The 25,899-nt window shown below is 40.3% G+C and overlaps 1 protein-coding gene across 3 annotated transcripts in view; it reads left to right on the top strand.

The window, feature by feature from the left end:
- Positions 1–25,899, top strand: part of TTC21A (tetratricopeptide repeat domain 21A) — a 61,872-nt gene that overhangs the window by 4,166 nt on the left and 31,807 nt on the right. The window contains exons 4-13 of one of the 3 annotated variants that reach the window (XM_070726456.1): positions 2,109–2,275; positions 6,307–6,429; positions 8,618–8,775; positions 13,435–13,519; positions 14,387–14,485; positions 14,745–14,940; positions 16,443–16,540; positions 20,201–20,401; positions 22,322–22,451; positions 24,401–24,558. In XM_070726456.1, coding sequence (XP_070582557.1) covers positions 2,109–2,275; positions 6,307–6,429; positions 8,618–8,775; positions 13,435–13,519; positions 14,387–14,485; positions 14,745–14,940; positions 16,443–16,540; positions 20,201–20,401; positions 22,322–22,451; positions 24,401–24,558 — 1,415 coding nt within the window. The remainder of the gene's footprint in view (positions 1–2,108; positions 2,276–6,306; positions 6,430–8,617; positions 8,776–13,434; positions 13,520–14,386; positions 14,486–14,744; positions 14,941–16,442; positions 16,541–20,200; positions 20,402–22,321; positions 22,452–24,400; positions 24,559–25,899) is intronic. The other 2 variants (XM_070726458.1, XM_070726457.1) reach the window with 2 other exon arrangements.

Below are 25,899 nucleotides of genomic sequence, written 5' to 3'. Positions count from 1 at the left end.
ATTAAAAAAATAAAATATTAAAAAATAAAAAATAAGTCCACGCTAGTTCTCTCTCTCTTTCTCTCCCTGTTGCCGGCGTGGTATATGAGAGAGAAAGAGAGAGGCAGAGGTCGGGCGCATTACCGGGAGGTGGAGGCGGCGTGGGGACGCTGGGTGCCGGGGACTCCGAGGAGGGGGTGGACGTCTGTTCCCTGAATGGAGACCGCCGGCCGCTCAATCGGGCCGGCAGGGAACAGAATGGAGCCTTCCGCGGCGGGGCTGGTAAGGGGGGGAGCCGAGCCCAGCCCTGTGGCATTCGCTTTCCTCCCGCCCGCAGCCGACTGATCGTGGGCTCCTTCGCAACCTCGGAGAGCTTCCTGGTTTTCGTGAGCTTTCATGCCCTGGAAGCTCTCCGAGGTTGCGAAGGAGCCCACGATCAGTCTCGGCTGCGGGTGGGAGGAAGGCGAATCCCCCGTGGGCTCCGTTACATCTTCCGCTGCCAGCCAGGCCATGCTGGCGGCAGCGGAACAATCGCTGGCTGTCAACTTTTCTTTTTAAAACTGGGCAGGAGCTGACTTGCCTCCCCAGTGCTAAAAAGAAAAGTTGACAGCCAGCGCTGCGACTGACGGAATGCTGAGCCTCCCGTTCTCCCCCACCTCGCCCCTTCCGGTTTCGGCGTTCGGAGTCCGGCGCTGGGGCCATGCGGGGCCGCTCATCCAGGGGGGCGTGGACTGGCAAGCGGCAAGCGGCAAGTGATCTGGCGGGAAGACCAAGGGAAGGTTCCTTCAGCCGCCCAACACCTGATCCGCTCCGCAGCGCGGCAGCAGCGAGGAGCCGAAGATGGGGTTTCCCCTTTGCCTTTACCCCATCTTCGGCTCCTCGCTGCTTCCGCGCTGCGGAGCAGATCAGCTGTTGGGCGGCTGAAGGAATCTTCCCTTGGTCTTCCCCGCCGCCCACACGCAAACTCCACCATCTGCGCATATGCGGCCATGAAAAAAATGGCGCACATGCGCAGATGGTGGTTTTTACTTCCGCATCCAGTATAACGCGGAAATTGGTTAGCGCGGGAGGTCTTGGAACGTAACCCCCGGGCTAACCGAGAGATCACTGTATATAGAATGGAAAGCTGCTATGTGGACAGTACTCATTTGGATTTACTTGACTAAGTACATACAACGTATGAAACTAAACACATAATTATATAGCCTTTTTCATTGTTTAAAAATAATATGATTTCCACCATAGAGTGCTACATTAAAGAAGGCACATTGCAGTGTATTCTAAGATTGTTTGTAAGACTTATTCTGTTTTCTCTTACTGGTACTTTTTAATGTAACTCCATTTTACTTGTTACTTTGTTTGAACCAAGATTGGACAGTTTGTTTTCTTCCATTTGAAACCCTATATTGCTGCTATTTCCAAATGATCTTTTGATGAATTTGCAAGATTTAGATAAATTAATTTTGAAAAGTTTGTTTTTGGCAAAATATTGATTAATTATTTTTTTACTATTTTGAGATAGTTGACTAATGTAAGGTCTTTTTCTTCATTTTCAGTGGTTCCTTGACTGTCATTTATTACTTAAAAGAAAATATCCTAAGAGCTTTCTTTTGAATTACTTACAGTATATGAAATTAAACAAGTGGTTATCTGAGGGAACATCTCTTGCCAGTCATATCTACCTGACCTACCAGAGTAGGGAGGCAAGGAATGTTGCAGATCCCATCCCCTAGGAAAATATACCTGGTGGGACCCAGAAGAAGGGCCTTCTCTGTGGTGGCTCCCTCTGTCTGGAACATCATTCTCCCAGAGATTAGAATGGCCTCCACTCTGACATTTTTCCGGAAGGTGCTGAAGATCTGGTTCTGCCAGCAGGTCTTGGGAATGCAGAATGGGATAGCGCCCATTAAGTGGCTCATATGATGTGTTGTCATGGGGGGTGGAGGTTGTTATATTATTTTAATAATTTATTATATGACTCTTTTATATTAATTTTATTTTTAAATGTTTTTATATTCTTGTAAGCTGCTTTGAGTCACCAACTGCAAATTCGCAGCAATATAGATCTCCTAAATAAATAAATAAAGTGGAAAACAAGAATGATTGTCATCTGTTCTGTTTATTTTCAGATTCCTCTGCTCTTTTGGATATAGAAACCAAGTTGAAGGAAGCACGGAAAACTGCTGGAAGCAATGCAATGTATTATGGAGGGATATTTATGTGGCTAATGAATTATCAAGATAAAGCAAAGGAGTATATTGATAAAATGTTGAAAATATCTAATGGAGCAAAAGAGGTACAAGGGATTATAGAGGTGGTTTCACACCTGAACCTTGAAATATATTTAAAATGGGTTTTAATTACTTTTCATATTTTGTAAAATATAAACCCATAGGTTTCTCCAGTCTTTCTGAAGCAATAATTGGGCAGTTAGTCTTCTGTACATGTAAGAAAGAGAATGGACATACTTGTCCTCCTTTAAGTTTTATTGAAAAACTTTTAAAAAGTGCTCTTTTACATTTGATCTTTGCTCCTGGCATATGCATTCAAAAGCTATACAGCTTTTGAATTCTTCTCCAGGATTTATTTCTGAGCTGTGGAATATTGGCAAACTCTGAGAAAATATCTGAGGTTTAGCCTTAATTGAAAGCCTTGAGCTAGCTAGTCCAGAAACCTTGGCTATTCATTTCATGGAAGTATTGGTCAAATCCAGTAAGTTTTGAAGAGTCATAAATTAGTATCCTGGAACAAAAGAAAGTGCAAGTGATGGGTACGATTTAGCTGAGTAGAAAATACCAAATTTGTTCTTGAAATAATTCTGGAATACATTTCGCCAAATTTGGGGCCTAGTAGCTTCCTCGCTCTAGAGCTCTATGTTACTTCAGTCTGATGAAAATCTTTTTTAATATATATAACATGATGTTAACAAAAACCTGAATTTCAAGGATACAAAGTTCTATTCTGTGCTGTGCTAGCATGACATTATTTTATTTTATTTTATTGATTGATTGATTGATTTTGTCCATTACATAATGAGGGTTTTAGTGGATATACACATAGTAAAATACAAAATGAAGGTTATAGAGGATATACTCATAGTAAAATATATCTCTAGAAAGAATAGAAGAGAAGATATAGGAATAAAATATATCAATGAAAGAATAGAAGAAGACATAGGAATAGAAGAAAGGTATAGGAGATATAGGAGAGCAATAGAAGATATAGGAATAGAAGAAAGGTATAGGAGATATAGGAGAGCAATAGGAGAGGGGACGGAAGGCACTCTAGTGCACTTATGCACGCCCGATACTGATCTCTTAGGAACCTGGATAGGTCAACCATGGATAATCTAAGGGTAAAGTGTTGGGGGTTTGGAGATGAAACTATGGAGTCCAGTAATGAGTTCCATGCTTCGACAACTCGGTTATTGAAGTCATATTTTTTTAAGTCAAGTTTAGCGCAGTTAATATTAAGTTTAAATCTGTTGTGTGTTCTTGTATTGTTGTGGTTGAAGCTGAAGTAGCCACTGACAGGCAGAACGTTGCAGCATATAATCTTGTGGGCAACACTTACGGTAGATCATGTTTAAGGCGTCTTAGTTCTAAGCTTTCTAGGCCCAGGATTGAAAGTCTAGTCTCGTAGGGTATTCTGTTTCGAGTGGAGGAGTGAAGGGCTCTTCTGGTGAAGTATCTTTGAATATTTTCAAGAGTGTTAATGTCTGAGGTGTGATATGGGTTCCAAACAGATGAGCTGTATTTGAGGATGGGTCTGGCGAAAGTTTTGTAAGCTCTGGTAAGTAGTGAGAGATTGCCAGAGCAGAAGCTACATAGGATTAGGTTTATAACTCTTGAAGCCGCCTTGGCTATGTTGTTGCAGTGGGCTTTGGTACTTAAGTCTTTTGTTATTAGTATACCGAGGTCTTTAACCAAGTGGGGGTTATCTGTGATAATTTGATTATTCAGTTCGTATTTGGAGTTCAGATTCTTTTTCCCAATGTGTAGGGACAGAGCATTTGCTGGTTGAGATTTGAAGTTACCATGTGTTAGATCACTCAGAAACAGAGTCCAGGTCTTTTTGGAGAGTAGTTTTGTTATCGGTGGTGTTGAAGAGTTTTACATCGTCGGTGAAGAGGACACAGTTACTTTTGATGTAATTGCAAAGATCATTGATGTAGAGAATGAAGAGATTTGGTCCCGGTACACTACCATGGGGAACACCGCTTTTAACAGGGACAGGGGTGGATATGGTGCTTCCTATTTTGACCACGTTGTCTGTTTGACAGGAATGATGTAATCAAGCTGTGGAGGGATCCTGAGATGCCATAGGATTTGAGTTTTAGGAGTAGTTTGTCGTGGACCACTGAATCAAAGGCTTTGTCGAAGTCAATATAAATTGCATCTATAGATTTCCCTTGATCTAGATGAGTTGTCCGTATATTTTTGCAGTGGAGGAGCTGCAGGTTGCAGGATAGTATTTTCCTGAATCCAAATTGTTTGTTAGAGAGCAAATTATTAGTTTCTAGATGGAAAGTAATTGATTCCATGACTTTGCACGGGACGCAGCATAGTAAAAATACTATTTCAGCAACAGAGTAATCACTACCTGATTCTGTGGTTTCTACTTCTAATCCAAAAACCTTTAGCCTTAGACTATCTACAATTGACCTCTACCAAGTGCACCACTGTGCCTACCGTCCCTGTCCTATTGTCTTCTTTTGTTACTTTTTATCATTACTTATCTAATGTTTTATTTGTACAAATTACCACCCTATAATTGTTTAGATAGATAGATAGATAGATAGATAGATAGATAGATAGATAGATAGATAGATAGATAGATAGATAGATAGATAGACCATTGCTTTCGACCATAGTTTAGGAAGTGTGCTGGTTCTGAAGGATTTTTCGAAAATTATGCTTAGTGGTTCAGCTATAACAGAGGAGAGCTTTTTTAGGAAGTATGTGCATAGATCATCAGGCCCGACTGATAGAGAAGGTTTAAGATCATTAATGCTTTTTCAACTCGGTGTTCAGTGAAGTCTACTTGGGTTAGGTCGTTGAGGGAGTTTGAGGTGCGATTGATGAAGTTGGGGGATGAGCCATTGCCGTTACCGAGTTCCAAAACTATTTTCAACAGCTGGATTCACCAAACAGGCAGAATTTTTCTGTAGTTGGGTTGTTTATGACTTCGTGTGCCTTATAAACAGAGAGGGTAGTGATTTCTGACAGTCTCAAAATGGGTGAACAGTGCAGTCAGGCGGTAGGGAAAGCAAGTTGGATGCTTGGCTGCATAGCTAGAGGTATAACAAGCAGGAAGAGGGAGATTATGATCCCGCTATATAGAATGCTGGTGAGACCACATTTGGAATACTGTGTTCAGTTCTGGAGACCTCACCTACAAAAAGATATTGACAAAATTGAACGGGTCCAAAGACGGGCTACAAGAATGGTGGAAGGTCTTAAGCATAAAACATATCAGGAAAGACTTCATGAACTCCATCTGTATAGTCTGGAGGACAGAAGGAAAAGGGGGGACATAATCGAAACATTTAAATATATTAAAGGGTTAAACAAGGTCCAGGAGGGAAGTGTTTTTAAAAGGAAAGTGAACACAAGAACAAGGGGACACAATCTGAAGTTAGTTGGGGGAAAGATCAAAAGCAACATGAGAAAATATTATTTTACTGAAAGAGTAGTAGATCCTTGGAACAAACTTCCAGCAGACGTTGTAGATAAATCCACAGTAACTGAATTTAAATATGCCTGGGATAAACATATATCCATGCTAAGATAAAATACAGAAAATAGTATAAGGGCAGACTAGATGGACCAGGAGGTCTTTTTCTGCCGTCAGACTTCTATGTTTCTATGTTTCTACATTTTTCCCCTTGTTTTAGTGTTGGGAATCATTAAGAGAACACATCAGAACACATCTCTAGGAATATGGAAGATGGATGTTATTTTTTCTTGGTTAAATATAACAGTATCTCCAGAATTATCAAAATCTGCATGTTAGTGGGAATGACATTATGATGCATGCCTTCAAACTGTTATATGTATGCCCACTCTTCAAACCCCACCAGTGATATATTAAGGGGTTGAAATAAGTAGAACATTATGCACATATGTATAAAATTTTCATCCTTTACTTTTGTAATAATATTTTTATTATTTGTATTTTTATAAACAACCCATAGTAAATGAGCATGGAATGCATAGAACACCCTTTCCTCTTCTTATGTTCTGTTGCACATGAAATGTTAGTTAATGAAATATTTAGTGTTCATTAAATTTCTTAGATGTTTATCACTTTTTAAAATTACTGCAGGGGCAGGTTTTGAAAGGATGGATCTATGTTACATCGGATAAGCAACATTCTGTTAAGAAATCTATTAAATATCTGGAGGAAGGAATTCAAGACAATACAGATATATTTGGGATGATGGGAAAGGTAGGTTATGGTTTTGTATCTTCAAATTATTAGGAATGTACTGGGCTTAAGAGCTATCAGTTGAAAACATGCCCTAAAGCTAGAAAGTACAGTAGTACCTCGTGATACGAACCCCTCATCATATGAACTTTCCGAGATATGAACCTGGGGTTCTGAAAATTTTTGCTACTTCTTATGAACTTTTTCCGCCTTACGAACCTGCCCGAACGCCAAACCCGGATGTTCAGCAAAAGTTCGGGTTCGGGAGGCTGCCGAGAAACCCCACCGCCCGGCTGTCGCCTTTTGAAACAGCCGGGGGGCTTCTTGGCATCCTCCCGAATGCCGAACCCGAACTTTTGCTGAACTTAAGGTTCTTAAGTTCTTAAGGCTTGTTCTTGTGCAACCAAAATGGGCAACGTCCTGAAAGGGTCACGGTCCATTTAACACACAGCGCAACAGCCCCCCATAAAATTGAATGCCTGAGCATCAATACAAGTGTCTGGCGGGCAGCAACTACTCCATTTATCCATCATTATAAGCTTGATGCTTTTGCCTTAGGCAACGCCGTTTTTGGCCACTGGATATTGTTGCAGGTGGCAAGGAGGCCAGAGGATACCAGCCAGAATTGAAGACACCCCCCGCCAAGGGAAGCTGCTTTGGTATACAGTGATCCCTCGGTTAGCGCGGGGGTTACGTTCCAAGACTTCCCGCGCTAACCGATTTCCGCGTTATACTGGATGCGGAAGTAAAAACACCATCTGCGCATGCGCGCCCTTTGTTCCATGGCCGCACATGCGCAGAAGGTGGAGCGACGCAAGTTCGGAGGCTGGCAATGCAATGGTGATTTTTCCGGGCTCCTCGCCGCTACCCACAGGGCAGCGCTGGCGGCAATGGCAATGGCAACCCTCCCTCCTTCCCTCCTTCCCTTCTCTCCCTCCCTCCTTCCCTCCTTCCTTCCTCTCACCGGCTTTCTTGGGGCAGCGCTGGCGGCAATGGCAATGGCAACCCTCCCTCCTTCCCTTCTCTCCCTCCCTCCTTCCTTCCCTCCTTCCCTTCTCTCCCTCCCTCCTTCCCTCCTTCCTTCCTCTCACCGGCTTTCTTGGGGCAGCATCTTCCAACAAGTCTGAACAAGTTCCAACAGTTGCAAAGCTTTTTTTTGCGTTTGCAACGATTGGTCGAGATTTTGGCCAATCAGCAATCAGTATGACGTCATCGGGCGGGAAAAACCGTGGTGTAGGAAAAAAAACGCGGACTTATTTTTTAATTAATATTTTTTGAAAAACCGCGTTGCAGCGTTTTGCGCTAATCGAGAACGCGCAAATCGAGGGATCACTGTATCCCATCCTTGAAGTCTGTGGTGGTGGAAGTGCACCAGAGTGCCTTCTGTCCCCTGTCCTAGTATCATGTATATGAATATTACCGGTATATCTTTGTATACCACCAATACGTACTTGACAAAACAAATAAATGATAAATAAATAAATAAATAATCAGTCCCTCAGTCTCTTTCTTCAAATTTATTTATTTATTTGTTTGTTTGTTTGTTTATTTATTTATTTATTTATTTATTAGATTTGTATGCCGCCCCTTTCCTGCTCTTAGCCATTGACAGGTCTTTTTAGTATGCCTCTTAATTTTTTTAATATACTGAGTATGTAACGCTTTGTCTTGTCATATCTTTTATCTATTCTTCACTTTATTATGGTTGGTTACGCAGTCACACTGGTTGAAATAATCATACTGGGATAACACAGATTATTTTATGAATATATAAATATGAATTTATTTATTTATTTATTTAACCGAGTGGTTAAAATGCAGTATTGCAGGCTAACTCTGCTCAAATTGCCAGGAGTTTGATTCCAATGGGGTTCAAGGTTGACTCAGCCTTCTGTTCTTCCAAGGTGGGTGAAGTAAGGATCCAAATTGTTGGATGGCAATACAGTATACTGACTCTGTAAACTGCTTGGAGAGGGCAGTAAAAGCACTGTGGAGCGGTATGTAAGTTAAAACATTTATACAGCTGCTCATCTTAGTATCAACTGGGCAGGTCCCAATCAAATACAAAATCTATGTTGAATATAGACAATTTAGTTACCAGATTATCAAATACAGATGGTTAGGACAACAACACAAACTTACTTAAATGTCTTTTATAAATAATGCACTTTTTCCCCTCCCATCCCACCTGATTTTTCTGTCTTTATAGGTCAAGTATTTCATGGTGCTTCAGAATTATTCAGGGGCTCTGGAAATAATTAGCCAATTAGTGGTCACTTTTCCTTTCTTCATTCCAGCCCTTGTTACTAAGATGAAATTACATTTAGCAATGCAAGACTGGGAGCAAAGTGTGGAAGAAAGTAAACGGTAGGAATTTATTGCCCAAAAAAAAGAAGAAGATTAAGATAAATTTCTTCAATTTTAAAATGTTTGACCTGCTTTATGAAGTTGCTTTCCTCTATCTGCCCTGTACTTATGAGGAATATGTAACACATTTGTTTCTCTGCTCCAATAAGTCTATTCTGCTTTTAAATCATCAAAATGCTTCCTACAGAAATATGTACATTTCTCATACTGAAAAACTCCTCAGACAAAAGCTACCTTAGTCCAATCAATAGGCAGTGATAAGATTTTATTGTTTGGCTTCTTTTGCTGCTCCTGTCTCTGTTATGATTGTACGATAATTGTTTGGCTTCTTTTGCTGCTCCTGTCTCTGTTATGATTGTACAATATTTAATTATGCTACATAGGGTGTTCTAAAGGTTCTTGCTAAGTAGCCTATGCAATAAGAATGGTATGGAAATACAATTTCATACATTTTTCAAGTTAAAACACAGTCAGGTTCCCATTTAGCTTAATTAATTAATCCAATGGCGCTAACTTTTTTGTGCTTTGCAGGACATAGGGGCATAAATTTTGCATTAGTTAACCATTTGATAAATTACTGCTGATAATTACAAAGAATAACAAATAATCCCCTTAACACTGTCAAATATTTATTAAGTCTGCACTACTATTGCTACTTTTTTCTCATCATTCCTATAACCCATCTCCTCCCACTTATGACTGTATGACTGTAACTTGTTGTTTGTATCTTTAAGATTTCTATTAATATTGATTGTTTCCTGATTGCTTATTTGACCCGTAAAAAATTCCTTGTGTGTCCAATCACACTTGGCCAATAAAGAATTCTGTTCTGTTCTATTCTATTCCATTCTATTCTAAAAGTTGCTAGGTTTTATGTTTTTGCTTCTTGATAATCTATATAACCATTTTGTCCAGTTATCTGAAAAGTTAGCTCTATTTAGCTCTGAAAAAATAATAATAGCCCTTTCGCGCATATTTTTAACCAGAGAGAATTAGAATAGATTCATACAGATACATTGGATGGATGGATGGAAAATAGATAGATAATTCTTTATTGGCCAAGTGTGATTAGACATGAGGAATTTGTGTTTGGTGCATATGCTCTCAATGTACATAAAAAGAAAAAAATACATTTATCAAGAATTATAAGACAATATTTAGTGATAATCATAGCTTACTAAATAATACTAGCTTACAAATCATATTAGGAAATAAATAAAATAATATAAATCATAGAGATACAAGCAGCAAGGTTAGAGTTATAAATTGGAGGAGATGGGTAATAGGAAGGATGAGAAGAATAATAGTAATACAGTCTTAATAAATATTTTGACAGTGTTGTGGGAATTAGCTGTTTGGCAGAGTGATGGCATTCAAGAAAAAAAATTCTTGTGTCTAGTTGTTCTGGTGTGCAGTGTCCTATAATGTCATTTTGAGGGTAGAAGTCGAAACAATGGATGTGTGGTATTTATAAATATTTTCTCAGCCCTCATTTTTGACTCATGTTGTATATAGGTGCTCAGTGGAAGACTTGCTGGTAGGAATTGCTTTTTCTGCAATTCTAATTATCAATTGAAGTCTGTGTCTGTCTTGTTTGATTGCAGAACCAAACCAGACAGTTATAGAAATGCAGATGACGACTCAATAATTCCTCTGTAGAACTGTATCAGCAGCTCCTTGGGCAGTTTGAGCTTTCGGAATTGGCACAGAAAGAAAATTCTTTGTTGTACTTTTCTCATGACGTTTTTAATGTTAGGTGTCCATTTTAAGTCTTGAGATATGATAGCCTAGAAACTTGAAGACCTCTATCAGTGCTGAAATCTAAAAATGTTCCCTACTAGTTCTGTAGTTGTGGCTTGGTGATTATGTGACCGGGTGAGTTCAAAAACCAACTTTTACACTTCACACACAAACAACACAAAAGCCACACAGCTGACTCACATACAATGCAAAAGCATACAAAATGGCACCTGCAACAAAAGCAGAAACTTCACAGAGCCACAAAGAGCTCAAAAACCAACTATTGTCAATGTTCCAAATAGTATTCAAAATTAAATCAGAATCCAAGACAATTACTTCCTCAAAGTTCCATAACAGAGCCATGTTGGCACATCTGGGTGAATCCTGAATCTGAAATCCTTCAGGGTTCATCACCCAGTTGAAAGTTCAAGTCCTTGTCCCCACACCACCAAGTCTATCATGTTCACCAATGGCCAACTGCCAGCCTGGCCAATCCACCCATCTCCTTCCGTGAAGGTACAGGAGTACAAAGACAAAGAACGACCTTGACTTTCTAGAAAGAATTTGTTATGGCTACATACAGACAATCTTCATGCAATTCCCCCTCCCAAATTCCAACAGTAAATAATGCACATTAAAATACTATAGAGTGTGGCAGGCTAAAGACCCCTACTAAAATGGCCTTGACCTGACAATTATCACAGTTTACACAAAAATAACACAAAAACTACACAACTGACACAGACAATTCAGAGGCAGCTGGGCTTCACATAAAATGGCCCTTGCAACAAGCTGGATTATCACAGAGTCACCATTCTGATCGAATAGGTAATAAAATGATTTTAAAAAGTAATTTTAAAAATGGTTCTCCGTTCAACTGATGGTCATACAGATGATAGTTGAACCTTTTTTTATTTTTAAAAACATTTTTTTTACTACGAGTTCTGGCAAATAGGTAGTAAAATTGCTGTTAAAAAAGGTTCAACAGATGTGACAATCTTTTTTGCTTTTTGAAAGCATTTTTACTACTGGTTCCGCAAAGTAGAAGTACAGTGATACCTTATCTTATGAACGCCTCTTCATACAAACTTTTCGTGATATGAACCCGGGGTTTAAGATTTATTTGCCTCGTCTTAAGAACCACTTTCATCTTATGAACCCGAGCCTGGGTGTGTGCGCTCTCTTACTGCGTGTGCGCTCTCTTACTGCCGCAGGCATTCCCCTGCCTTGTGACTGTCACCGCCGGGATTTCCCATTTGCTTGCCGCCCCGGCTGAGATTCCCCGCCTCCTTTTGCTTACAGCGCCAGTCCCAAGCCGAGGAATCCTGTCCATGGCAAGGACCCAGGCTTCGGCCCCAGACAAGGCTGCCTGGCTCTCCCTGGGCCACCCCATCGTCTTAAAGCAGCGACACTCCCTGGGCCGCCCCATCGTCTTAAAGCAGCGATACCTGTGCTGATGCACCAGCGGGAAAAAGCATCCAGCGGAAAGCTTGAGCTCAGCTGCCTGGCGCAGTCCTGCACGTCTACTACCCGGGAATGAAAGCAGCTGTGTTGAGGCTGCCGGAGATCCGAGCCGAGAGCCAAAGCACACTTAAACAGATTGGAAAAATTCAGCCAAAGTTGGGGGGGGGGATGGGGGGATGACTTAAAAAGGAGAGGGCTCTTCCTAATTCTTTTGTGAGAATTAGGAATTGGGTGGGGTGGATTAGAATGGGTGGACTACAAGGGTTGGGAGATGGGGAGGTCAGAAAGAGAAGAAGAAAGGGATAGAAGAGAGGAAAGGCAATGGGAGAACCTTGGATTTTCAAATTGCAACTCCGGTTCTCCCCTCTTCTTAATAGACCCACCATAGGGGAGGGAGGAAGGGAGGACCCCAGCACATGCCTGCTGCTTGCTCTCCCCCTCCTCTTAATAGACCCTCTGTAGGTGATTTGGAGTCTCCCCAGGCCGTTCGATACTCCAGGCCACGCCTGCTGCTTGCTCTTCTGAGGGAGCGCAACGGCCACATCCAGGAGCTTCCCAGCCAGGTTCCTTCCACAGGGCGGTGGCCGCGGCTCCCCCTGGTTCTCCCACGGACCTCTTCCACCCCCTCCCAACTTCCCCAGCTTCTGCGCCGCCGCCCGGCTGTCATCTTCTTTGGAAGCGAGGAGGAGGAGCCGGATGCTGGTGGCGGCGGAGGAATGTGAACGCCAGGGAGCTGTCGGCTGGTCGGGAGGCTGGTCGGGCGGCAGCACAGAGGCTGGGGGACACCCCCGAAAACTTTCAAGGAGGGTAGAAGCCCTAGCTTCCCACTCGTGTGAATCCACCCATGAGGCTCCCTCCTTTTACATTGATTTCTATGGGAAACATTGTTTCATCTTACGAACTTTTCTTCTTACGAAACTCATCTGGAACAAATTAAGTTCGTAAGACGAGGTATCACTGTATTTGTTACTACTGGTTTGGGAAAACCAGGCTGAACTGGTAGCATTTCACCCATTGGTACTGTATTGTCTAGTATTGTAAGAGACAGTAGTATAGGAGGGTTTCTCTTAAAATCTACATTTACATTTAATATAAATTAGTATTGTTGCCAATGTAATACTTAAGGAGAAAGGAACAAGGTACCACTCAAGAAGAAAGCAGGAGGCAATGTCTTAAACATGAATTTGTTTCTAGAGTATTCAAAAAGCTCCTAGCCAGGTTTATAGATTCAATAGCTGCTTTTTCTCTGTTTTTTTTAAAATAGAAATTACTATAGTTTCCCCATCCTCCATACATTTTTAAAATGATGCAATCCCTTCCTAACTTATTTTCTTAGTCATCCTTCACTAGAGCATTCCCATGTATCAACCTGTCACTTTTGACTAGAATTAATCTCTTTTAAAATTAAATATCTAGTATTGTTTTCTCATTCCCTGGAAACAATTCTTGTTTTAGAATCTTAAGCAAAGAGCCAAATGATATAGATGGACTCCAATACATGGTGATTTATCATCTTGTTATCACTGGTGATAAAAGCACGGTGAGTATTATATTGGTAATGTAGGACTGGGGCCTCTGATTTCATAGTTCCTTTAGTTAAATCAGCATTATAGTCTTTATCCACAGTGGGGTATGTCAAGTTTTTCACTGTTAACAACTTTAATTTAACTTAATTTAATTTATTGAATTTTAAAACTGCCCAACTTCTTTCGGACTTGGGAATATACTTTACTATCTAGATAGAAACCTGTCATAAGAAGTTTGCAATATAATTCAGAATGTCGGAATGGGACAACTTGCCATGGCCAATTCACTGCAGCTAACTCAGCACAGCCAACAATTTAACAATTCAGTTTAATTATTTCAAATAAAATATGATTCTATTCTATTCTATATTATTTGACATTAGTGTAACTCTTGTCCTGCAGCAAGTTGACCGATGATGAATTGCCTGTAGCAAGTTGACCATGGTGAATTGTCATTGACTCCCCTCAGAATGTATCCTTTGATATCTGAATTTAATAAAAAACAAATTTCTGATCCATAGAAAGGAACATGTGAATGTAAATGTAGTACAGTATAGTATTTAGGGCTTAATGTTAGGAAATATGATTAGGAGATCTGATGTCTAAATCTACACAGCCCTGGAAACTCACAAAATGATTTGAAACTAACCATTATCACTCATGATAAATCTGTCTCTCATATCTATGCATGTGATTAAAGTGAAGGAGGGTATATTATCTTGAGTTTTTGGAGGAGATATACAGTATATACAGTATAATTCAATAAAGGTTACAGTCATATAAGTGGTTAGTGATCTTGGTCATGAGAGTTTTCTTATGTGATTCAGTGTAACAAATCATGTGTGTCTGATCATAAAATAATATTAATATTTTGAATGTAGGCATTACATCTGCTTAGAGAATATATTGTTGCTTTGGAACTGAAAGAGCCTCAAAGACCAGAATTTCACTTTCAAAAAATGATGGTGCTCATTAGACTGGTAAAACCCTATTAATCTTAATATTTAGTTTTGCCTATCTTCCTAAATTTAATTTGTTTCTGTTTCTCACCTTGTTTCTAATCAAAACATTAGTGATACAAAGAAAATCTGAGTTACAGCTACTTTGTGCATTAGATATTCTAAAAAAGATAGCTTATAATCCTTGTTTGTATCTGTGGGTGGGTGGGTGGGTGCGTGCATGCGTGCGTGTTGTGTGTGCACGTGCACATTAACTTTCTTGGAACTGTCTTATATTTAGTGTGGGAAGAATCAAGATATCGTTCAGGAAATATATGACTTCATTAAAACCACATGTAGCAAGTTTATTTCTACCGATGCACGTTTTGCAAATGAACTAGCATATCTGCTAATCCTTCAGGGAAAGTTCAAGGATGCTATGGCGTGGTATAGAAAAGGCGCAGATTTCAGTGAAAATACCTCAGATTCATTGTCAGGTGGGCTACTACTGTATAGGTTTAGATATAATAATAATTTATTAGATTTGTATGCCGCCCCTCTCCGAAGACCCCTCTCCGAGGCACATACAGATAGAATTGTCGGCTATCAATAAAATTAACTGCCTTGCAAATGGCCCTGGGTTGGGCCGAGAGGCAAAAAAGGAGCTGTGATGTTCCTTCAATATACCAGGGTGATTCGACACAAAATGTAACCCTTCCCTAGTACAGAGCTGAAAGGATTGGATACTGTAGCCTGGAGGTTAATTCTCTGCCTTACAAGGCAAAGGTTGCAGGTTCAAATCCCAGTGGGTATGGCTAGCTGATGAGGCCAAAATAAGGCTGAAATAGATCTATCCTAGTCTTCCTTAATTTTCAAAAATTCAGCAAAAACATGTGGCACATACAGATAGAATTGTCGGCTATCAATAAAATTAACTGCCTTGGAAATGGCCCTGGGTTGGGCCGAGAGGCAAAAAAGGAGCTGTGATGTTCCTTCAATATACCAGGGTGATTCGACACAAAATGTAACCCTTCCCTGGTACAGAGCTGAAAGGATTGGATACTGTAGCCTGGAGGTTAATTCTCTGCCTTACAAGGCAAAGGTTGCAGGTTTAAGTCCCAGTGGGTATGGCTAGCTGATGAGGCCAAAATAAGGCCGAAATAGATCTATCCTAGTCTCCCTTAATTTTCAAAAATTCAGCAAAAACATGTGGCATATATATATATATATATGTAGATTGTTCTGAGTTCGGGTTTTGCCCCGTGTAATATTTTGAGTGTCTATGTCAAAATATTACACGGGGCAAAACCCGAACTCAGAACAATCTACATACATATACCCGTGAAAATCTACGAAAACAAATATATATATATAATGCCTCCACTGGGGTCATATTTTAAGAAGTTGTACTGGACATTTAGGTATGACTCACCTTTCTTTAGCTGTTGTTTGAAACAGTGGAAGCTGAGACATTAGAGAGTGTGAAAATGTTGTTCTTACACAGAAATGCTGGATATGCCAGGATAGTGGAAGACAGATTCATTGGAAAAGCAAAATTAGAAGACTTCCAGAGAGAAATGAAGCTGCTTGGCATTGTTTGGTTGAGGAGAGGAAAAGAGAAGGGAGGGAAGTAGAGCAGAGCAGAGGCAATATCAACACATGAAAGAACAACTGTCACGTCTCTGTCTAAAGATGGCTGAGCCAAAAAAATGTATGGAGAGAGGGGCAGTGGAACAAACAGCCACAAAACTTGTTTAATAAATTCACTATAAAATAATAACATATATAATTTCATTTGTAAACATTTTGTTAATAAAAATGGTTACTCCATTTGATATACTGTATATGTGGGTTTTTTTGCCAGCCTGAATATATTTGAATCTCTAATAGAGAAAAGATCCAAAGATCTTTGCATTAACTATGATCAACAGCTTATCTGTTTTTTTACAATAACCAGACCGAGACAGTTATTAAATGTTATCATGTATGTTCATTACAGGACTTGTATGGTGCCAAGTGCTTGGAGGACAGCTAGAAGAAGCTGAACAACAATTAGAGTTCCTGAAAGAAGTTCAACAGTCAAGTGGAAAATCTTCAGTTAAAATGCTCTTTATTTTCTTTGACTAGTTATTTTATATGTTTTGTTGGTAGGACCCACATTAGCCACTCCTAAAATCACTTCCATTTGACACCATGCTGAAATAATGCTTATGAGAACAATTGGATGCCGATTAGTGATGGCTGGGTGATGTTACAGGATACTTTCATCATTACTAAGAAATCTCTTGTACAGTCTATGAAACAGCAATTAGTGTCCCATCATGTACATAAATGATCCAAGTCCCGGGTTAGAACATTCACACTGGGCTTAAGTTGCCTAAATTGAGTTTGTAAATGTCAAAAACATGGCTGTGGGATGAGTCTTGTACTGGAATTATTTATCAATTCCCTCCTAATCAGAGGTGGGATTCAGCAGGTTCTGACCAGTTCTGGAGAACCGGTAGCAAAATTTTTGAGTAGTTTTAAGAGCCGGGAAATTGCTATCTCTGAGTGGCCCCACCTCCATCTCTTCTTTGCCTCTCCAGTCCCAGCTGATTGGGAGGAAATGGGGATTTGCAGTAACCTTTCCCTGTTCATTAATGAAAGGTGACGTATATTAACGTGACCAACAATGAATTCTAGAACATGAAGTAACCCAAAAGATGTCTAAGTTCAATCCTACTAACCCAACCTTAATCTCAACTCTTAAATACTTTACTACTCTCATTTTCTACTTCTCACCACCCAGTAAGAACGACAAGTCACTAACTTCAAGGTCTGCTATTGAAGCAGACAATTTCTTTCCCTACCCCACCTCCTCTTTAGATTGCCTTTCCCTACCACAGCCATAGAATCGGTAATAAAAAAATTGAATCCCACTACTGCGCCTAATCCAGACCATCTCTCCATGTGGCAAGTAGCAGCTCCTCTTTCAGCTTCTTTTCATGTTTCTAAAGTCTTGCATGGAAAATATCGTATGTATAGTTACAGAATAATTCCATGTAACTCCACGTTATTGGTAAAATATCTGCTTACCTTGACAGATTAGGTTGCTGAAATGGGTTATGATGAAATGGAGTACTGGAATGCCTTAAATGGCAATGCCCAGAATGGTCTGATTACTTATTACTATTCTCGGAGTCTTAGTGCAGTGTTTTTCAACCAGTGTGCCGTGGCACACTAGTGTGCCGTGAGACATGGTCAGGTGTGCCGCGAAGCTCAGAAAGAGAAAGAAAACAAGAGAGAGAGAAAGAAAGAAAGCAAGAGAGAAAGAAAGAAAGAGAAAGAAAGCAAGAGAGAAAGAAAGCAGGAGAGAAAGAAAACAAGAGAAAGAAAGCAAGAGAGAGAGAGAGAGAAAGAAAGCAAGAGAGAGGAAAAAAAACCAAGAGTGAAAGCAAGAGAGAGAGAAAGAGAACAAGAGAGAGAGAGCAAGGGGGAGAGAGAGAAAGAAAGAGAGAGAGAGAGAAAGAGAGGGAGGGAAGGTGGGAGAGAGAAAGACATAGAGGGAGGGGGGAGGGAGAAAGAGAGCAAAAAAGAGAGGAAGGAAGAGAGAAAGAAAGAGGGATGGAGAGAGAAAAAAGAAGGGAGAGAGAAATAGAGCGAAAGGGAGGAAGAGAGAGAAAAAAGTTTTGTCCAAACTTTTTTTAGCCGCTCCCCCCCCCCCCCCCACTCAATGTGCCCCAGGGTTTTGTAAATGTAAAAAATGTGCCATGGCTCAAAAAAGGTTGAAAATCACTGTCTTAGTGGATAACCAACTAAACATGAGCCAACAATGTGCAGCAGCGGCCCAAAAAGCCAATACAATCCTAAACTGCATCAACAGGGGAATACACTCCAAGACCAGGGTTCCTGCTCAGGCAAGGGGTTGGACTTGATGACCTGCATGGTCCCTTTCAACTCTAACAATCAATCAATCAATCAATCAATCAATAAATAAATAAATAAATAAAGCTTACAAATGTAATTTTGCAGAATTTATATCGTTAATTGATGCACTAATGTTATTTTATTGGAAAATACCACAGAATAAATGCACCATAATTGTGTGGGTGTAAAATACGGATTTCTATCTGGAAAAAGCTGTAGATTTTCTTGTTCTTCCCATCCTTATTTTGTTCAGAGCGATCAGCTGAGTCAGGAGAATTTTGTGTATTTTCTCCCTGATTCTGTGCCTTTTAACCTCTTCAAAGAAACCAGGGCCACTTCGGTGTGTCTCAAGAATCAATTGGGCCTTATTGGTATTTAGTTTAAGGAGTCTTCGGAGAGGGGCGGCATACAAATCTAATAAATAATAATAATAATTATGATTAAAAGTGATTATTTATTAATTGGACTTATTTATTAATTGGACTTATATGCCACCCCTCTCCGTGGAATTTATTCATTGGTTTGCTCTAATGAATGTATTTATTCATTAAACTCTATATCAAAACCGCACGGATTTGGTTAGTAAGTAGTTCTCAGCTTTTAACAGTTTGTTTATTTACTTATTTTTCATTGTTTCTTTGTTGTATAACAGTTCATGTAGTTATTGTTCAAAGTTACAAAGGCATTGAAAAAAGTGACTTGCGACTTTTTTATACTTAAGACTATGATCGTCATGATCACATGATCAAAATTCAGATGCTTGGCAACTGACTAATTTATGATGGTTGCAGTGTCCCCAGGTCATGTGATCCCCTTTTGTGACCTTCTAGCAAAGTCAATGGGGAAACCAGATTCACCTAACAACCAGTTACTAACTTAACAATTGTCGGAGGAAAGGTCATAAAATGGGGCAGAACTCAATTTAAAAATTCTCACTTAACAACATAAACTTTGGGCTCATTTGTGGTTATAAAGCAGGGACTACCTTTATTCACACACAGCATTTAAAGTCCAACCAGCTAGAGCAGTGGCCCCCAAACTACGGCCCGGGGGCCGGATGCGGCCCGCTGAGGCAATTTATCCGGCCCGCGGCAGCCCACGAGATTTTATCAATAGATATAATAAGCTCCCGAATCTCCTGTCAACTCACCGCGGTCTGCTGCTGAGCGAGGAGGCAGTACAGAGGCAAGGGGCGGGGAGGATAGGAGGGAGATAGAGAGAGAGGGAGAGAGAGAAAGAGTGAGAGAAAGAGAGAGAGATAGAGAGGAAGAGAGAAAGGGAGATAGATGGAAAGAGTGAGAGAGAGAGAGAGAAAAGAGAAAAATGAGAAAATGATGGAGAGAAAACGAGGGAGAGGAAAATGAAACAAATGAGAGGGAAGGAAGAAAAGAGAGAGGGAAGAGAGAAATGGAGAGGAAGGAGGGAGGGAGGGAAGGAAGGAGAAATGGAGGGAGTTTGTTGATTTAAGTTTAAATTTACTTGTTAATAAAGAAGTATAAATTACTTTATTACTTAATTATTTAATTACTTCTTTATTTTAAATATTGTATTTGTTCCCATTTTGTTTTTTACTTTAAATAAGATTTGTGCAGTGTGCATAGGGATTTGTTCATAGGTTTTTTTAATAGTCCGGCCCTCCAACAGTCTGAGGGACAGTGAACTGGCCCCCTGTGTAAAAAGTTTGGGGACCCCTGAGCTAGAGAAAGATAAGTAAAATTTACACATGAAAGAGAAGGAAACAAATAATCCTGCGCTCCTCTCTATCTACATTCTAGTTTATTTGCACTGAATTTCATGGATAAATTTCATGGATATTAACTTCATTTTTAAAACACTTTCTCTCTCTTTCAGTTTCTAGCTTATCTGCAGGCTGTTATTGCTTCAAGGAAAAACAAGACCGAACAGATTGCTAGTACCTTGCTCAATGAAGCTGCAGAACTTCATTTTTCTGCTTTCCATGGTCTTCCTTTGAGTATTGAGTATTATGAAAAACTCGCCCCCATGTATTTGATTCAAATTGTGAAAGAATATTTGACCTTTTGTCCCAAACAGGTAGAAAAATGACTTCCTTGACTTTCATTTTCCTAAGCAGTACAGCATTTGGGAAGGAATGAATAGCCTTTTGATATGAGCAGCCTGCCAAAAATTTAAGCTATCTTATCTTAATAACAGGTAGTCCCCAACTTACAACAGTTCATTTAGTGACTGCTCAAAAGTTACAGCATCATTGAAAAAAGTGACTTATGACTATTTTTTACGTTTAGGACCATTGCAGCATCCTCATGGTCACCTGATCAAAATTTGGATGCTTGGCAATTGACTCATATTTATGACAATTGCAGGGTCCCGGGGTCACATGATTCCCTTTTGTAACCTAGCAAGCAATGTCAAGGTAGCCAGATTCACTTAACCATGTTAATAATTTAACAATGATTTGTTTAACAACGGTAGCAAGGAAGGTCTCAAAATGGGGCAAAACCCATTTAAGAAATGTTTCACCTAGCAACATAAACGTTCAGCTCAATTGTGGTTGTACATCAAAAGCTACCTGTATTGGCACTAAGGTCTAATGAGAAAGGTCTGGGTCCCATAAGTCAAATAGTTTCTCAAAAATGAATGGAGAATAAAGGTTTAGAATAAATAATAATAATAATTTATTAGATTTGTATGCCGCCCCTCTCCGAAGATAGCCCTTAAGTTATGACCACTTGTTCACGAGTTGTTCAAATTTACAGTGGCACTGAATAAGCAAGATTTAAGTCTGGTCTCCAAAGCTGTGGCCATTGCAGCCTCTCTGCAGTCATGTGACTATGGTTTCTGCTATTGCTTGACAACTTCCCACAAGCAAAGCCATTGAGGAAGCTGGCAAGAATTTGGAAGCCATTCCCCCTGCTTTGTTACTTACTTACTTACTTACTCACTCACTCACTCACTCACTCACTCACTCACTCACTCACTCACTCACTCATTCATTCATTCATTTGTCCAATACACAAATACATAGGAAGAAAAATAGACATGTGGTAATGAGCTGGGGTGGCGCAGCAGGTAGAGTGCTGTACTGCAGGCCACTGAAGCTGACTTGTAGATCTGAAGGTCAGCGGTTCAAATGTCATCACCGGCTCAAGGTTGACTCAGCCTTCCATCCTTCCGAGGTGGGTAAAATGAGGACCCGGATTGTGGGGGCAATAGGCTGGCTCTGTTAAAAAGTGCTATTGCTAACATGTTGTAAGCCGCCCTGAGTCTAAGGAGAAGGGCGGCATAAAAATTGAATGAATAAATAAATAAATAAATAAATAAATAAATAAATAAATAAATAAGGGTAAAAGTGAACTTAGAGGAGAGGATATATGAAAGGAATAGAATATATATGATAGGTGAAAGAAAGGAAAGACAATTGGACGGGACGAAAGGCACACCAGTGCACTTATGTACGCCCCTTACTGGCCTCTTAGGAACCTGGAGAGGTCAATCGTGGAGAGTCTAAGGGAGAAATGCCTGTAGCATTCCCCTCACTGTGGCACTGCCAGTCCCTGGGACTCCATGCTCTACCTGCTCAACAAGTCCTGAGGTTACAATGGTAATAGGAACTACAGGATTTCTTTACAACTGTATCGATTAGAAATGAAAATTCCAGTCTCGATTGCCATCATAACTCAAAAGTACCTGTATGTGAATGTTTTTCTGTCTAGCACACTATTTTTTGGCCCTGCCAAGTATAAGATGTTTGGCAAAATGAATAAAATACATTAAATTCTTTAAAATTGTAGAGCTAGTTTGTCACTTAGCATAATACAGTAATGCTTTCACTCTAGAAGACATCATCTGTGTCTTAATTCCTGTAAATAGTACTGTACTGTTATCGTTTATAAATCCCATCCGTATACTTTTGGAAATAGCCAACAAACAAATTATTTCACCTTGTATGTTACAGTTCTAGAAAATGTATATTTTCACTTTTTTCCCTTCCAGCCTCGGCTACCTGGTCAAGTGTTATCTCCCCTTCTAAAGCAAGTGACAATAATTTTGAACCCACTGGTAAAATCAACTCCTGGGCTGATAGAACCTCTTTTCCTCATGGCTCAGGTTAAATATTTATCAGGTAAGTTTTGATCTAATTGTTTGCCTAAATAAAAATAATATTTACAGATTTTAGATTATTGTTGTTGTTGTTGTTGTTGTTGTTATATTATTATTTAGATTTGTAAGCCGCCCTTCTCCGAAGATTTTTTAAGTTGGTTATCTTGATAAATTCAACATAGTTTAGTCACTAAAAAGTTTGCAGGAGCCTGTTTTGTATTGTTTTCTTTCCCAACACTTTTTATGATTAGTTGATTCTGAATTTTTTTCTGTCTTCATGCTTTAAAACACATTTTATTCCCAATATGTACACCTATGCCCCCAAAGCTTTCAGATCTGCGCTTGGATTTTTACCAGATTCACTCATCCACAGCTTGGCAGAGTCTCTTGCTGTGGCCTGGAATAGGGCTGCGACAGAGGCTGTTGATCGAATTGCGACCTCTGTGGCACTAGATCCCGGAGGGCTCCTTGGTTTACCAAGGAGCTCCGGAAGTTGAAGCGCCAGAAGAGAGGTCTAGAAAAGCGATGGAGGAAGAGTAAATCCGAATCCGACCGAACACTTGTAAGAGCTCACATTAAGACTTACAAAGTGGCACTCAAGGCGGCAAGATGTGCATACCATGCCGCCTTGATTGCATCATTGGAATCCCGCCCAGCCACTTTGTTTAGGGTGACACGCTCCCTTCTGAACCAGAGGGAGTTGGGGAGCTCTTGCAGAGCAGTGCCGAGGAGTTTAACTCATTTTTCGCTGATAAAGTCACTCTGATCCGGGCAGACCTCGACTCCAATTGGATAGCAGTGTTGGCTGATGAGTCAGTCGAGGTGACTAGGGCCCATCCTTGTCCACCTGTCTGGGAGGAGTTTGACTTGGTGACACCTGATGAAGTGGAAAAGGCCATTGGAGCTGTGAATTCTTCCACCTGCTTACTGGATCCGTGTCCCTCTTGGTTGGTTTCGGCCAGCCGAGTGGTGACACGGAGCTGGGTCCAGGAGATTGTCAACGCTTCTTTGGGGAGGGGGGTCCTTCCCGGCTCCCTACAAGGAGGCACTTGTGCGCTCCCTCCTCAAGAAGCCTCCCCTGGACCCAGCCGTGCAGTCTCCAACCTCCCCTTTATGGGGAAGGTTGTTGAGAAGGTGGTGGCGCTCCAACTCCAGTGGTCCTGCTACAGCACAAAAATTGCTTTGGTCATGCTGATGGATAATCTCTGGCGGGCCCGGGACAGGGGCTGGTCCTCTGTCCTGGTGCTTCTTGACCTCTCAGTGGCTTTCAATACCATCAACCATGGTATCCTTCTACACCTATAATGAACTTTGCATCTTACCTTATATGTACTGGTGTCCCACAATTTAACTATTTCCAGACATGCCTTAGATTATGGAATTACCTAAAAGGTAGCAATGGATAATACTAGCATACCTAGTATTTGTGTAGAAATATCTGCTACTGAGATAATTTCTATAGTTCAAATATATTTTAGAAAAAAACAGCTACATTTTCAATCAAGCCTTTTAAGGCAATAGCTTAATTAATGTTGCCTTCCAAATTGAGAATAACAATCTTATGAGCAGGGGGCAAATATCTGTAGCTTGGATGGAGGATGAGGGTGGAGGGTCGTTCCACAGCTCAGAATGAACCTTCATCCTCAAAACAAGGGTATATTCTGAGAATGCCATGCTGGTTGTAATAAATTGATTATACTATCCTGAAACTGACTTCTTCCACTTCAAATTGGAAATTGAAATATTCAAAATTATCGGTTTTTCATGGTAAAAATACAGTGCATGGTTTATATTAATACTGTGAATTATTTCAATGCTTTAAAAAGCCCAGTATTATTACTTCCTTATAATTTAACCAATTAGATGCATATGTTTGATTTAGCAAACCACTTTGTGAGTTCAAAACAGTCAGAACTTTAAGAATAAGAAGCAGATAATGTAGAATAATGTTAATACAGAGCTGTTTTGCAGGAGAACTTGAAACTTCCCAGGGTACACTGCAACGTTGTCTAGAGCTGGACCCAACATTAACAGAAGCCAATCTTCTTATGGCCCAGATTCACCTTTCCCAAGGAAACATCAAAGAATGTGCCCATTCACTTGAAATAGGGGTTAGCTACAATTTTCAGGTGAGACTGAACCACAAGAAAACAATTTAAATATAGTGATACCTTGTCTTACGAACTTAATTGGTTCTGGGAGGAGGTTCGTAAGGTGAAAAGTTCGTAAGACGAAACAATGTTAACCATAGGAATCAATGGAAAAGCGATTAATGCGTGCAAGCCCAAAATCAACCCCTTTTGCCAGCCAAAGCGCCCCGTTTTTGCGCTGGTGGGATTCCCCTGCAGCATCAAAAAACACAGAAGTCCTGAGGTGGGATTTCCCATGGAGGGGAGCCTCAGGGGAATCCCAGCAGCGCAAAAACAGGCGCTTCGCTGGCAACGGAAGGTCTGGAGGTGGGGTTTCCCAGCGGTGGCGGCAAGTTCATAAGGTGAAATAGTTCAGAAGAAGATGCAAAAAAATCTTAAACCCCGGGTTCGTATCTCAAAAAGTTTGTATGATGAGGGGTTCGTAAGACTAGTTATCATTGTATGTGTGAAAACTGACTCTCTTTTTTGCTGTACAGTGGTCCCTCGATTTTCGCAGGTTCGAACCTCGCGAAAAGTCTATACCACGGTTTTTCAAAAATATTAATTAAAAAATACTTCGCTGGTTTTTTCCCTATACCACGGTTTTTCCCGCCCAATGACATCATACGTCATCGCCAAACTTTTGTCCGCCTTTAATAAATATTTTTTTTTAATAAACTTTAATAAATAAACATGGTGAGTAATAATCTAAATGGTTGCTAAGGGAATGAGAAATTGCAGTTTAGGGGTTTAAAGTGTTAAGGGAAGGCTTGTGATACTGTTCATAGCCAAAAATAGTGTATTTACTTCCGCATCTCTACTTCGCGGAAATTCGAGTTTCGCGGGCGGTCTTGGAACGCATCCCCCGCGAAAATCGAGGGAACACTGTACTACCTATTGACTATTTAAAAATTTTAAAAAATTCAAAATAATTTTATTTTGAGACTTGCACACATTCATAGAAAAGGACAGGAAATTAGTAAGACAAAGTTTGCTTCCCCAGTGTAGCCTAAAATTGCCATTTTAACCATTTAAATGTTTATGGAGAATCCTTACATACATACATATCAGAGGTGGTTTCTTCCTGGTGTGGGATTCAGATGAGGATCCTTCCCAAATGTCTTGGCCTTTACCACTGCACCTGGTGGAAGTCTGTTTTGTATGTCACGCTAAGCAAGTCCTAAAAGTTTCTTTGCAGCTCTTTTCTCTTCCCACATTCTGTTGGGAACTGCTTAGTCAACTGCCTGCTTGCCTGGAAAAATTAAAAACCTAACAATTAAGCCTTTTCCCCATCCTTTCACTTGAAAATAATAAGAAGTTCGCATTTGACACTTTTCCTTC

The sequence above is a fragment of the Erythrolamprus reginae genome, chromosome Z (assembly GCF_031021105.1).
Source record: "Erythrolamprus reginae isolate rEryReg1 chromosome Z, rEryReg1.hap1, whole genome shotgun sequence".
NCBI lineage: Eukaryota > Metazoa > Chordata > Lepidosauria > Squamata > Dipsadidae > Erythrolamprus > Erythrolamprus reginae.
The sequence above is the reverse complement of the archived record's forward strand: the minus strand, read 5'-3'. Positions and strand labels throughout refer to the sequence as shown.